The sequence below is a fragment of the Budorcas taxicolor genome, chromosome 10, assembly GCF_023091745.1.
Source record: "Budorcas taxicolor isolate Tak-1 chromosome 10, Takin1.1, whole genome shotgun sequence".
NCBI lineage: Eukaryota > Metazoa > Chordata > Mammalia > Artiodactyla > Bovidae > Budorcas > Budorcas taxicolor.
In genome coordinates this window covers 34,636,871-34,651,484 of record NC_068919.1, presented here as the reverse complement: position 1 = coordinate 34,651,484, position 14,614 = coordinate 34,636,871, and the positions used below count along the sequence as shown (strand labels likewise).

General features: G+C 43.4%; 1 protein-coding gene across 2 annotated transcripts; it reads left to right on the top strand.

The window, feature by feature from the left end:
* The first annotated feature begins 4,591 nt into the window (after window positions 1–4,591).
* CCDC32 (coiled-coil domain containing 32) lies at window positions 4,592–14,253 on the top strand. 2 transcript variants are annotated; one of them, XM_052646531.1, is made up of 4 exons: window positions 4,592–4,668; window positions 6,116–6,371; window positions 9,642–9,798; window positions 13,291–14,253. In XM_052646531.1, the coding sequence occupies exons 2-4, from the start codon at window positions 6,128–6,130 to the stop codon at window positions 13,496–13,498; spliced, it is 609 nt and encodes a 202-aa protein (XP_052502491.1). In that variant the 5' UTR covers window positions 4,592–4,668; window positions 6,116–6,127; the 3' UTR covers window positions 13,499–14,253. The 2 variants fall into 2 exon arrangements, with proteins under 2 accessions (XP_052502491.1, XP_052502489.1); XM_052646529.1 differs by having other exon boundaries at window positions 4,627–4,840.
* Window positions 14,254–14,614: the final 361 nt, after the last annotated feature.

Here is a 14,614-nt window from a genome sequence, read left to right as displayed (position 1 = left end):
TGACCAACCTAGATAGCATATTCAAAAGCAGAGATATTACTTTGCCAACAAAGGTCCATGTAGTCAAGGCTATGGTTTTTCCAGTGGTCACATAGGGATGTGGAGAGTTGGACTGTGAAGAAAGCTGAGCGCCGAAGAATTGATGCTTTTGAACTGTGGTGTTGGAGAAGACTCTTGAGAGTCCCTTGGACTGCAAGGAGATCCAACCAGTCCATTCTAAAGGAGATCAGCCCTGGGATTTCTTTGGAAGGAATGATGCTAAAGCTGAAACTCCAATACTTCGGCCACCTCATGCGAAGAGTTGACTCATTGGAAAAGACACTGATGCTGGGAGGGATTGAGGGCCGGAGGAGAAGGGGACGACAGAGGATGAGATGGCTGGATGGCATCACCGACTCGATGGACATGAGTTTGAGTAAACTCTGGGAGTTGGTGATGGAAAGGGAGGCCTGGCGTGATGCGATTCATGGGGTTGCGAGGGACACGACTGAGCCACTGAACTGAACTGAAGGGCTCCCCTGGTGGCTCAAACGGTAAAGAATCTCCCTGCAATGCAAGTTTTGAACCTGGGTTCAATCCCTGGGTTGGGAAGATCCCTTGGAGAAGGAATTGGCAACTCATTCTAGTACTCTTACCTGGAGAATTCCATGGACAGAGAAGCCTGGCAGGCTACAGTTCATGGGATCGCAAAAGAGTCAGATACTACTGAGCGACTAACTTTTACCTCTCAGAACTCAATAAAGCTGCCATATATGTAATTAAGCACACACACCCCAGAAAAAATATTTTTACATTTGTCCTTCTCCTTAACAGCATGAGGACTAGAGAGCTCCCATTTGCCTTCCATATGCTCCTGTCCTGAGATTAAAACTCCAAGTGGATCAGAAGATGTATTTGTCAGAATTCTTATATGCAAAATACTGAAACCAACTCCAGTTAACTTCATAAGGGACAGAATTATTGAAAGGATATTAGTGCCTCATGGAAAGGCAATGGCACCCCACTCCAGTACTCTTGCCTGGAAAATCCCATGGACGAAGGAGCCTGGTAGGCTGCAGTCCATGGGGTCACGAAGAGTCAGACACGACTGAGCGACTTCACTTTCACTTTTCACTTTCATACACTGAAGAAGGAAATGGCAGCCCACTCCAGTGTTCTTGCTTAGAGAATCCCAGGGACGGGGGAGCCTGGTGGGCTGCCGTCTATGGGGCCGCACAAAGTCGGACACGACTGAAGTGACTTAGCAGTAGCAGCGCCTCATAGGATTCATAAGAGAGCTGGAGAACAGGCTCAGAAACAGCCAAATCAAGATAAGCCAAGACCTCTGAGAACCAGCCACATGACAAAGGGTGAATTTTATGGAGTTTAAATTATTTTTCAATAAAGTTTTTTGTATTTTTTTGTAAAGAGTGTTTTTCAGAATGTGTCTGAAACACAGACAAGGAGAAAGCTATAAGAGAGGTCTAGAGAGGGAGTCCTTGTGGAATTGTATAAAGCATTGCTGCTCAAAACGTGGTCTGTGGATTAGCAACATGGGAAACATCCAGCAACTTGTTGGAACTGCAGAATCTTTTCCCTCTTCCCTTCAGACCCCTTGAATGAGAATCTCTGTTTTAACAAGATCCTCAGATGATCTGACCGCATATTAAAGTTTGGAAAGCACTGACATAAACCATTCAAAGTAGACTGTTCTCATACCCTTTGGACATCCAGCATCTTCTCAACACTCTTCTTTGTGTGGTGAATTTCCCACATTAAGTACTGTTTCCAAGAGGTAGGATCTAGAAACTGGCCTTCCCAGAATCCTTAGCAACTTGGGCATCCATCACCTGGGCTCTTTTGATCAGGCAGGGCCTTTGGTTCAGAGGCATAATAGCAGTGTGGAATTCATGTCTGAGAAGATAGCACTGGAGGGATTTGTATATTGATATATGGAGTTATATTGGGGACTAACATGGGGGAAGTTCTTGTGTCCAGTGTCCAGCTGCAGTATCTACATTGAGTAGCAATGGGGTGCTCCCTGAGAAGTCCTTCACTGAGGTTTAGAAACTCCTGGCTATATAGACCCCAAGTCTGACTCTGGCCCATCTTAAGATTCTGTGAACTGCTTAATATATTTTAATCCTATGGTCAACAGAATAGTCATTAGCCATATGTGGCTATTTAACTTAAGTAAAGTGAAAGGAAATTTAAAATTCAGTTATTCAGTTATAGAAGCTGCATCTCATGTGCCCAAGAACCACATAAAACTAGTAGATACCTTATTGGACAACTTAGATACAGAACATTTCTATCATTACAGAAATTTTATTGTACAGAGCAGCTTTAATTAATCCCTTTTACCACTTAAACTGGCTAGAATGAGCTCTGTTATTTGAACTAAGAACTCTACCTAACTTACTCTGATAAGAATTTAAGCCTTTAAGAGCAATGGGGAATTATCAAAGAGTTTCTGGTGTGTGTGTTTGTTTGTGTGTGTGATGATCCAATTTGTGTGCGTGTGTGTGATGATTCAATTTTCATTCCAAAAAGATTACCCTGGTTGCCACTTGTAGAAGAGACTGAAGAGTGAATCACAAGATCTAGCTCCAGTTCAGTGTAGTCTTTGACCAAAAGGTTTCTAATTTAAACATTCAGACACCAAATAAATTTTGAACATCTGCCAAGCATCACTTAGCTTCAGAGATACAAAGGTAAGAAAGACATGGTTCCTGACCTCAGTGAAGGCCTAGGCTGGCTGATAATACAAATGAAAAACATATTTGTACGAATCACTGTGGGAAAACAGTGTCTAAGATAGAAGGATGTTGACTGCTGTCATGTGGCTTCCAAGTGTGAGCAGTCCTTGGGAAGAGGGAGATCATCAGGGCTTATGGTTTCACCTTTGCAAGTCCAGGATCTGGTTTGGATTTATTCAGCACACACACTAATTAAACTCAAACGACATGGATGAATTAGTAAGGGTGTGCTGTGCACAGTGGTGTCCAACTCTTTGCAACCCCATGGACTGTACACTGCCAGGTTCCTCTGTCGATGGAATTTTTCAGGCAAGAATACTGGAGTGAGTTACCATTTCCTTCTCCAGGGGATCTTCCCAAGCCAGGAAACTGCATCTCCTGCATCGGCAGGTAGACTGTTTACCACTGCACCACCTGGGCAGCCCTATCAGAAAAGGTGACCATTTGTTAATTTACAGCTATCACTTTAAGTTGAAACGTGTATTCAATTTTACATCAGCCACTATTTGTGCCTACTGTTAAAGGAACCCTCATTCTGGTATCAAGATATGTAAGATAAGGGTGGCCAAATTTGAAATCAAGAGGGTATTATTTTGGTGAGCGGGATATTAGAGAAAACTTCATAAGTGAGTTGAAAGGCTATGGAGCAGTTCAGTGAAACACCCATAAATCTATGACAGTCATCCTTTCTATGAATCAGATGCTACAAGATTCATGTCACCAGGTCAGGCAGCAGTTGGAGGACTCTGGGAAACCGCCTATCCTCATATATTCTCTATGAATAAGCACTGGCAAAAATCTTGCCTATTATTTGCTCCTTTGTTTTCTTTCTTGCTTTCCACTTCCTTCTGTTTGCATATTCTAGGAATGGTCATAAATGTAAGTAAAAGAGTACCTTGTAGTTCCCTTTCACATGGTGGTAGTTATCACCACCATAGCCACACTGAGAAGCTTCAGACACATCTAGAGACTATACCCTCAGCCAAGCTACTTCTACAGATGGGTGGCTACTGTCTTTTCTCACATATATCTTTGTGAGAGAGTAATCAACCCTGGAAATTGGAGATCAGGTTGGGAGGCTTATGTCTCAGCGAACCCCAGAAGGATATCAAAGGTCATCTTCTTTAAAACAAACAAAAAAAAGCCTTTCTGACACACACCTCCCATGACCACTGGCTCCTTTATGTACTCTGGCCTCATTTCCGTCATATCTCTATAACTCTTTGCGGTGATTTGTAAACATGTCTGTCTCCATGGCGCTTCCTCCTAAACCATGAAGCTGGGACCCATACCAAGTCTTACCTGTCTTGAATTCCCGCTTAACAGAATGCCTGGAACACAGCAGGAGCTTGATGCCTATTGACTAAATCAATGTGGGAAAGCGTCATAACTGGTGAAAAGTACATGGATCTCCTGTGGGAGTAAGGAGAGTAATCGCCTCCGTCCCCCATTCAAGGTGCATACGTTCTCTAATCTGCGTGTCGAAGGTCTGAAATTTTCGGGGACCAACACCAGTCCAGAGAACTGCTGAGGAGACTAACTTGCTCAGGGAACCAAGAAAAGTCAAGGCCTTGGAAACTGGGCTTCCCTATCTGAGCAGGAATCACGTGGAAAGCGGTGTCCGCGGGGCTGGAACCCACTGATATAGGTGGAATCAACCTGGCCCCTTGGAAAACAGGGGCGGAGGGTGTGTGCTCCACCGTATCCAGGCAACAACAGTCCCGCCCATCGTTTCCGAAGCGCTATGCGGCTCACTTCCTTACCCAGCTGGACTCCTCTCGACCAATCGAGGCACAGAACATCTCCAGGTTGGGCGGTGGTTGGAGGGCTCCCGGGATCCGTCACCTGGAGACTCCGCCTCCTTATTTCTTCCCTGCTGCCTGCAAAGAAACTGAGCCGAGCGTTTGAGGGCTGCTGGCAGGCGGTTGTGGTAAGGGGAAGAGGCGCAGGGTTGCGCGGCGTTTCTATCCCTGGCTCCGGCCGTATTCCGAGATACCACAGAGGTGCCTGGGGGCCTGAGTCGTCCCGCCTAGTCAGTCCTTGAGGCTGGAGTGATTGAGGCCCCGGATCTGGACACGAGGGTTGTTTCTCCGCTCTGGACGGTACTTCTAGTGGGGACCAGGGGACCGGGGCTCTGATGCTAGCAGTTTTGGTGTGGGTGGGTTCCGACGACTTCGGGATGGGAGTGGAGCCTCATTGTGACCCTTGGCATCAATTCATACTGGGCCTCCGTCACATCTGGCCTTTTACTTCCGGGCCCTGCGCTTCCTGGGCTCTCGCTCCTGAAATTATTCAGATTTTTTTCCTAAGCAGCCTTCATAATCTCAAAGGTCCCTCCTGAAAGGAGGTGTCAGTTCATCCTACTAGACTGGATAGTTATGAAAGCCCCCAGGGCTTTGTGGGTCGCTGTTCCCTTTCAGCTCTGCTCATGCTATTTTCAGTATAGTCACAAACAGGCTGAGTTTTATTGGGTAAAAACATGGCTTTTGGAGCGCCGGGGGTCTGGTTTCCAATCAAGGATTCACTCTATACCAGTAATGTGTCTTTGGCAAGTTATGCTTCTGATCCTGTTTTTTCGTCTGTAAAATGATGAAAATGTCTATCTTTCTGTTTTTTTTGTTGTTGTTTTTTTTTTTTTTTAAATAAGAATATGAAGCATGTTCAAGCTCAGCTTCTCCATGTAATGAGCCCATGAGCTAGTACTCTGACAGGTTTCACCAAGCAGCATTTTTATTATCGTAGTGTACTGTATATGGAACTGTGCAGGACTTTTAGTCTGTGTCCTATTGAAAACAGAATTTAATTGGTTGCGGACAGAGTGGTCGCATCTTGGAGATCTTTGGAGGAAAGTGCAGGACGGTTGTCCTCACTGGAAATGTCCTAGAAATACCTCTATGTGTGTGCTTGCACATGTATAAAACATCCATAGTGTACATTTACCATTTTAACCATTTTTAGATGTAATGTTCAGTGGCATTAACATTATCACACAACCATCACCACCATCCATTTCTAGAACTTCCCAAACTAAAACTCTGTAGCCATTAAACAATAACTCCCATTACCATCCCCATCCCAATCACCATTTCATTTTCTGTCTCTGTGAGTTTGACTGCAGAGACCTCATGAAAATGGAATCATTCAATCATTCAGTCTTTTGTGTCTGGCTTATAGAAATTCTGTTTTAAAAGACCAACTTCATTATGAAAACAAGTGCAAAGCCAGAAGAGAAACCCAATTACCCTTTTGTCATCTTTTTATCTATAACATAAGAATGTAATAGAATACATTTTAAATTTTGTTAGGAAAAACTAATTAAAAGGCTGTAACCTTCCTTCCCAAGTCAGTTCTTATTCACTTGAGGTTCTGTTTTTCAGGTCAGATTCCAAATGAAAATGTTTGAAAGCATTGACTCTACAACCACAAGATCTGGCCCAGATCTTTGGGCTGAAATCTGTTCCTGCCTGCCACATCCTGACCAAGAGGACAGTGCCAGCAATGCCTTCTCAGACTCCTTTATGGATTCTTACCCTGCAGGCACAGGCCAGAGGGAGGCCCCACACTTTGCTGCACAGCCAGCTGTAAAGCCTTGGGCTCCCTTGCAGGATTCAGAAGTGTATTTAGCATCTTTAGGTAAGTTAGATGGCTTTTTTGTTTGTTTGTTTAAATCTGAAGCTGGAGGTTTTAAGGAAGCATGTTGAAGTTCTGTTACATCAAATCTGGTTTTCTACTCTTAATTTTTCTTTTTGTCCTCACCACATGTATCTGTCAGGTGTAAATCTACAGGGGGTTTCAGGTTGGTTGTTGGGAAGGAGCCCTGTTTTCCCAGTATATCCCTTAAAATAGTCTTTGTCATCTCTGGCCTTTGTTTCATCTAAATTTTGCTTTATTCGTTGGCATTCTACAGAACACTCTTACCTACTCTTCAGTTCAGTTCAGTTGCTCAGTCGTGTCTGACTCTTTGCAACCCCATGAATTGCAGCACACCAGGCCTCCCTGTCTGTCACCAACTCCCAGAGTTCACTCAGATTCACGTCCATCAAGTCGGTGATGCCATCCAGCCATCTCATCCTCTGTCGTCCCCTTCTCCTCCTGCCCCCAATCCCTCCCAGCATCAGTCTTTTCCAATGAGTCAACTCTTCTCATGAGGTAGCCACAGTGGCTCAAGTATTCAGGTTACCCAAAAGTGTCAAACCTATACCTTCCTGAAAGAAAAAGGTCATGGCCCCAGAGCTCCATTTGGATTTCTGATACTACAGTTTGAGACACTGTTATGTTTAATAGAATGATTGTTGGGATGGGAGTATATTGACATAATGGGCTTCCCTGGTGGCTCAGTGGTAAAGAATCCGCCTACCAATGCAGGAGACTCAGGTTTGATCCTTGGATTGGGAACATCTCCTGGAGAAGGAAATGACAACCCACTCTAGTATTCTGGCCTGGGAAATCCCATGGACAGAGGAGCCTGGTGGGATACAGTCCATGGGGTTGCAAGAGTTGGATACAACTTCCCGACTAAACAACAACATATTAACATAAAGTTCATTCTTCCTCTTGTTAGCCATTTCACTTTTAAAATATTTCCTGAACACATCTTCACTTATCTTTATGGCCTTAAGTATTTAGAGAGACTCCTAACTCAGGAAAGAGATTCAGATCGTCCCTTGATAGGGGAAAGACAAATATCAGTCTTGGACAGGATTGCCAAACTTCAGAATTGTGTTATCCTGTTTCATTAAACATCCGTGAGACCCATCAACATGTCACAGAGCCAAACCTGGGAATAATTATTTGAAGAAGGAAAGACAATTCTGGAAGAAGCTTTTGAGGAAGGACAGAAAGAAGAGTCAGAATAGGGTTTACATATTGCTAAGAAATGTCTTGGAAAAACAAAAGGCATTTGGTTAATGATGTGCAAGAAAAAATATGGGAAAAACACATGTGGAATGATGGCTAATTAGAAAGAGGAGGGTGTAATGTGAAATTTGTTGGGAAGCCATCAGAAATAGGATAGTCATCCATGCAGTAATGGCCAAAGAGGTTAACAGTTCTGTTGTGGCAGTCAGAATCTGTCTTCAGTGATGGTAAGGAGAAGAAACAACAGTCTGAGGAAGCTGGAGAACCAGATCCTCTGGCTTGTTGGTGCTCTGTGTCCTGGGAAAAGAAGAATCTTTCATGGAATCAGTCATGTCTTTGATTGGTGAAGACTGGTTCAGAAAGTTAAAATTCCACTTATCTTTTCTAAAATCAGTTAACATGATGATTAAAATGTCCTTCCCTGAAGAAAGTAAGAGGCATTTCTGTTGCTTATGGCAGAATCTGGGTGACAAGGGCAGGCAGGTTTGGAGGATCCAAGGGCGCCTGTTTCTGCCTGATCACACCTAACTAGGGACTCAGCACACAGAGAGAGGAAGACTTCTTCCAGCCCCAAAGACCTCTTCCCACCTTGACAAGGTCTAACAATATAAAGATTGTTTTTATTGCCAAATAAACTTATGTCAGAGAATGCAACTAAGAGCAACAATTAAAAACTTTTAACCAGTTCAGGGATTTCCCTGGTGGTCCAGTGGTTAAGATTCCATGCTTCCAATGCAGGGGGCATGGGTTCCATTCCTGGTCTGGAAACAAAATCCCACATACCACAACTAGCCAAATTAAAAAAAAAAAAAAACTTTTAACCAATTCAACGTGAGATGTACATAATCCTTTTCACATCCTCCTGGAGAGAAAAAAACTCCTTAAATATTTAACATTTATCAACTGTAGTTTTTTTTTTTTTTCACATGGTAAGCTTTTGGTGGTAACTTATAGCACCAAAAGGTGTTTGTTTTGATAAGTGGATTCAAGCTGATGTGGCTTGCTTAGAAATGAAAACCAGATTGCAAATCATGAAGTTTCTATTGGTCCTGGGCTTGATATCCACCTATCCCTTCCAAAAATCCATCATTTACCCATTTATTATAGTTGGAGGCAAGACTAAATTAAGGCAGAAGACAAATGGTGATACCCTTTCTTGGATTCTTTATTCTTAAATATTTATTTATTTGACTGCACCAGGTCTAAGTGAGGCACCCAGGATCTTTGATCTTAGTTGCACCATGTAGGATCTAGTTCTCTGACTAAAGATTCGGCCTGGGCCACCTACATTGGGAGCTTGGATCCTTAGCCACTGGAGCACCAGAGAACTCCCTCTTTCTTGTGTTCTTACTTAAACTGCAAAGTGTAACTAAACATATATCATCAGGAAACCATATGGACTGCTCTCACAGGGATTATAAGATATTTGTTTTTATTAAGCCTCCAACATTCAGGCCACAAGTAGAACAACTTTCAGAAAAAACTGTTAGGAGATTCCTTTTCTTTAATCAAGACTTTAATCACACAGAGTGATCTTAAAGGTCTCTTATTATTGTGTTCTCATCAAGTTAATTTTAGTGTCTAATGAACCATTGAATCTCCCTCCATTTTCTTTGATTCTTTCTCATGAGGTTTGAAAACCACTTTATGACACCGTTACCAAAAAACAAAACCCAACCATTTACTCCTCAGAAAAACTGTTTTCAGGAGTTGAAAAAAGACGACAGTATACACATCACACACCAGGGAAAACAAGCTTTCCTTAGAGAGATACCTGCTGAGATTATGTGATTTCAAAGAAAATATGCCATCAGTTTATTTATGAGAATCTATAGTTTTCCTTTTTCTGGAGTTACACATTTGTTTGATACAATGTAGAGTGAAGATGTTGTGAAGGAAAAAGAAAAATGTACGTTTGTCCTTAAAAAAATGAGAGCAATGTGCTTGTACTCATCAATAAGAATTTTTCAGTTGGCATTTTGCATTTTAGATTACTTTTGTTTCATATTCAAGTTCTTTGTTAAGCTCAACTTCCTCTCTCTTTAGAAAAGAAACTGAGAAGAATCAAAGGTTTAAATCAGGAAGTGACTTCCAAGGACATGCTTCGAACCCTGGCCCAAGCAAAGAAGGAATGCTGGGACCGGTTCCTCCAGGAGAAGTTAGCATCTGAGTTCTTTGTGGATGGACTTGATTCTGATGAGAGGTAATTGATTCCTAGTCCTGCTCCAGGTGATAGTCTGTTTCACCAAAAGCATTTCTCTTCCTCTAAAGAAGTCAGGGAGAGTGACATCTGAGTCCAGATATAAGTTGATATCAACAGCAGCTTTTCTGAGATAAATATCATCCTTTTTAAGGCTGCTTTATTTGCTCTTAGTCCAGTGGCAGATTTTTGAGAAAGGATATTTTTGCCAAAAAGCAAATACCCCATCTACATCTTGATCACAGGTTGAACAGAGTTGAGAATAAACCACCGTCTTCATTTTTAAGTACACACTGCACTTGAGAAACTAGTCATCAGTCAACAACTGGAACTGTCTTCTTACCTATGAGTCTCCACTGCCTTACAGAGTTTCTGTCATACTGTAGACACTCAAATTTGTGTAGCACAAATGGATGAATTTCTTAAGCATCTCTGGTGTGAAGGGACTGTGCTTGATGTCATGGGCATGAAGGGGGAGATGTAACGACGTTCTAGACCCTTCTTTTGGTCCTCAGAACTAGTTTGGGGAGAGAAGAATATATATGAAGACATACCTAGTAAAACGAGGCAGCATAAGAGCCAGATGAGCAGAAGTGACAATGTGCTTTAAGAGTTGAAAGACCATTGAGCTCCCTCTGGGCTCTAGTTTTGTTCCAAAGGGAAACAGTATCCTCAGGTGGGCCAGATGCAGAAAGGAGGAGAGGGCATTCTGTTACAAACAGCAGGATGATGCTTGACACTGGGCACAGGAGCTCTGCCACTTACTGGGTGAGTAACCCATGTGTGCCTCAGCTTCCTGCTCTGTGAAGCAAGAGTAGTAGCTCTTACTGCATAAGGTTGTTATGAGCCTTAAATGAGTTACTGTGTATGAAGCACTTAGAACTTGTGCCTGACACAGGGTCAGTACAAAGTGTTCAGTTCAGTTGTTTAGTCGTGTCCGACTCTTTGCGACCCCATGAATCGCAGCACGCCAGGCCTCCCTGTCCATCACCAACTCCCGGAGTTCACTTAGACTCATGTCCATCGAGTCAGTGATGCCATCCAGCCACCTCATCCTCTGTTGTCCCCTTCTCCTCCTGCCCCCAGTCCCTCCCAGCATCAGAGTCTTTTCCAATGAGTCAACTCTTCACATGAGGTGGCCAATGTACTGCAGTTTCAGCTTCAGCATCATTCCCTCCAAAGAAATCCCAGGGCTGATCTCCTTCAGAATGGACTAGTTGGATCTCCTTGCAATCCAAGGGACTCTCAAGACAAAGTGTTAGCTATTCCTAATATTATTCTTCCTACAGAGTTTTAAAATTCACTAAGAAATTTTTCAAAATGAAAATCAATGAGGGAAATAAAAACCTGAATTTTAACACAAGGTTTTAGGGGACTGTGATTTAACCTAAGTTTACAACCTGTCATTAACATTGATTTTCAGAGTCCCATGGTATCAGATGAATACTGCTGCTGAAATCATGTAAATAGAACTTCATAGTTACATTTTATTTTTAACTTGCAAAGTATTTTCACTTACATTATCTCAAATACTCAAGGTGGCCCCAGATCCTTCAGAAATCAGGATGGCATCTAAGATCAGGCCAGCCACCTTCCAAGGGTTCAGAAAATAATATAAAATTTACTCTTTTCTTTTCCCGGTAAATTGACCCAAACACAAAAGATGAAGACGTACCGATTCCTGAGCCACTAATAATTTGGTATTTTATTCTCTCCCCACTAATATTAATATTTCCTTCCTCTCCAGTTCTGAGAAACAAAGACAACTTTCTTTTGCATAATTCTCAAGTAGGAATTCTTTTTCTCTGAAATCCGATCAGCACCAAGACTCAAGTTCATGTTTCTGTGTATTTATTAATATATGAAATAATGTGGTTTCCCTTCCTTGTAGAAATAACTGGAACCTTTTTATGAAATGTGTGGTAGATGAAGATTAAATACCCACATGCATTGCCCTGAGCCTACATCTGTGAGAATGCTTCTTTCTGTTCAGAACAAGCACAGGAAACAGATATGCATTTGGTTTTAAACCTAAAAGTGTATGTTTTAAGCACAGGCCATTTTGTAGTGGAATTGTGTGTTTCTTCACATATGTGAAGACCAGATAGGTAACCCCTCCTCATTGAATGCTTTTGGCAAGGGAGCAATGGGCTGGGAAATCTTACTGTCCACAACATGACTCCCCCATTGTAGGTGTCTGAAGTCTGCTGGTTACGGCCTTATTTTTTGGCATATGACTTTTTGCTGTTGAAGAGCATAGAATGAGCTTTCCACTATTTCTAGTCATTTGTATTTTATTGTGTCTGTCTAATACCTTTAGGGGAGGATCCTGGATGCTCAAGGAAGGTAGGCAGGGATACCTCCCCCTCTCCACTGTGCTGTGCTTGGTCGCTCAATCATGTCCGACTCTTTGCGACCCCATAATCTGTAGCCTGGCAGGCTTCTCTGTCCATGGGATTGATTTTCCTGGCAAGAATACTGGAGTGGGTTGCCATGCCCTCCTCTAGGGCATCTTCACAATCCAGGAATCAAACCCAGGTCTCCTGCATTGCAGGTGGATTTTTTACCATCTGAGCCACCAGAGAAGCCCAAGAATACTGGAGTGGATAGCCTACCCCTTCTCCAGGGGATCTTCCCAACCCAGGAGTCGAACCAGGGTCTCCCACATTGCAGGTAGATTCTTTACCAGCTGAGCTACCAGGGAAGCCCTCCTCCTTACCACAGATCCAAACAAAAAAAAGCCTCCTGGCATAGTGGCCATTCCTTTGTGGGGGACATTGCTACTCAGATGTTTCCATCTTGGCATCTTGCTATAGAATGAATTAAATAAACAAAAACACCCAAAAAACCACACTTAGCGCAACTAAGTGCTGTAAGTATAATTGAGCTTCAGACTACTTCAGGTATCAGAGATACCAAGATGCTCAGGTTTCTGCCTTACTAATACAGAAGACATAAGAGACGTGGGTTCAGTCCCTGGGTTGGGAAGATGCCCTGGAGAAGGGCATGGCAACCCACTCTAGTATTCTTGCCTGGAAAATCCCCATGGACAGAGGAGCCTGGCGGGCCACAGTCCATGGGGTCACAAAGAGTCGGACGCAACTGAAGCAACTTAACATGCAATAATTTGGTATTTATTTGAAATGTTTCCTCCCCTTGAAAATTTCTCTTCTCTCCAGTTTGGAGGAAAAAAGACCAGACAGGCATAGGCTCTTCAGCTGTTCTCATCAAGTCTTCAGAAACTGCGTTTGAAGGGGGCCTCGTGCTGCTTATTGCCCAAGTGCCCACTAGGGGGTAAATTACACCATGGAGCTGCTAGGATGCACAGCTGTCAGAGGAGCTGTTGTGCCCCACACCTCATGTTAGCAGTGAAAAACAACTGTAGGAAGAAATTGGTGGTGGGTGGGAAGGCAGTCTTGGAGTATCTGAGATAATCATTAAGTAATTAGTCAGTGAAGTCTGATGCAGTCACACTTTCCTCCTCTTCTTTCCTAGCACCTTGGAACATTTCAAGAGGTGGCTCCAGCCAGATAAGGTAGCCATCAGTACGGAGGAGGTCCAGTATCTGATTCCTCCAGAGTCACAGGTTGAGAAGCCAGCGCCCGGGGACGAGCCAACAGCAGCAGAACAGAAAATTACACACATACACGCCCAGCAGCTGTCTTGGGTCCAGAGGGAACAGCGGAGCACTCATTGGCAGTGACGGCGGCAGCAAGGAGGTATCTAGGGAGGGAAAAAGCCCAGCCTTCCACTCCACGAAGCATGAAGCCACAGCCCCCTGAGGATTTGCCAGGGTCTGGCATGTGTGAATGTCTTGAGTAAAGTGACTGACTCAGTGTGCACTGGATCAAAGTACCACCTTACTCTATGTCTCACAGCTTGTCTGAGCTCTGTTGCTGCAGGTGAGAAGTCTGCTAAGAACCTAGTAAAGGACGAAGCATGAAGGTATTTGGAAAAACTGATGCCCTTGTGTATAATGCATAAGTTAAATGAGCTGTACTTTTTCTTGCCTCTTCTGAACGTTCCCACCCATGTTCCAAGTGTTCCACTGGTAAACTGTCAGGGGTGTGTAGGGTCAAAGAGTGTGAAGTCTGCCTCCTTGAATCCAAGCCCCAGCTGGGGCTTCTCTGCCAACTCCATAATAAATATAGGGACTTTAGGAAATTTGTTTCTTGTGGGCAAAATGAACAAAAGAAGTGTGAAAATGTTGGTGTCTCTGTGTATACATGTATATATATTTTTAATCTCATGCATGGTTTCTCCCCTAACTTCCTCTGATGCTTAAAAAGAGCCAGGTTCCAAATTAGACATGTAAATATGGTGTTGGTATTTGAAACCGCTCCTGAATAATTCTACGCCTGCTCCTTGTGGCTGCTTTCCTGGCTGAGCCTGTGCTTCCTTCCTTGTTTATGGTGTTCTTGTTCAGTTTGTATCGCCCACATAAAACTCTTCTCATCAGACTAGCCGTGTGTGTGGTGTTATTAACCCGATTCCTCCCAGAGAGGTGCTGCCAGGCAGTGAGGAGTTAAAGACAAACACATGTCAGGGCAGGAGAGCTGATAACCTCTGCCAGATTACTGTTTTTTTTAAGATTTGTTTATTTATTTATTAATGGCTGTGCTGGGTCTTCGTTGCCATGAGTGGGCTTTCTCTGGTTGCAGAGAAGAGGTCGACTCTCTAGTTTCAGCGCGTGGGCTTCCCTTTGCAGTGGCTTCTCCTGTGGAGCACAGGCTCTAGGTCACGTGGGCTTCAGTAGTTGTGGCACATGGGCTTAGTTGCCCCTGGGCATGTAGGATCTTCCCACAGTGGGGATCGAACT

Coding starts and splice junctions, on each gene's coding strand:
- CCDC32 (XM_052646531.1), top strand. CDS start 6,128: ATGAAAATGTTTGAAAGCATTGACTCTACAACCACAAGATCTGGCCCA. Junction 6,372..9,641: donor AGTGTATTTAGCATCTTTAG/GTAAGTTAGATG, acceptor CTCTCTCTTTAG/AAAAGAAACTGAGAAGAATC. Junction 9,799..13,290: donor GGACTTGATTCTGATGAGAG/GTAATTGATTCC, acceptor CTTCTTTCCTAG/CACCTTGGAACATTTCAAGA.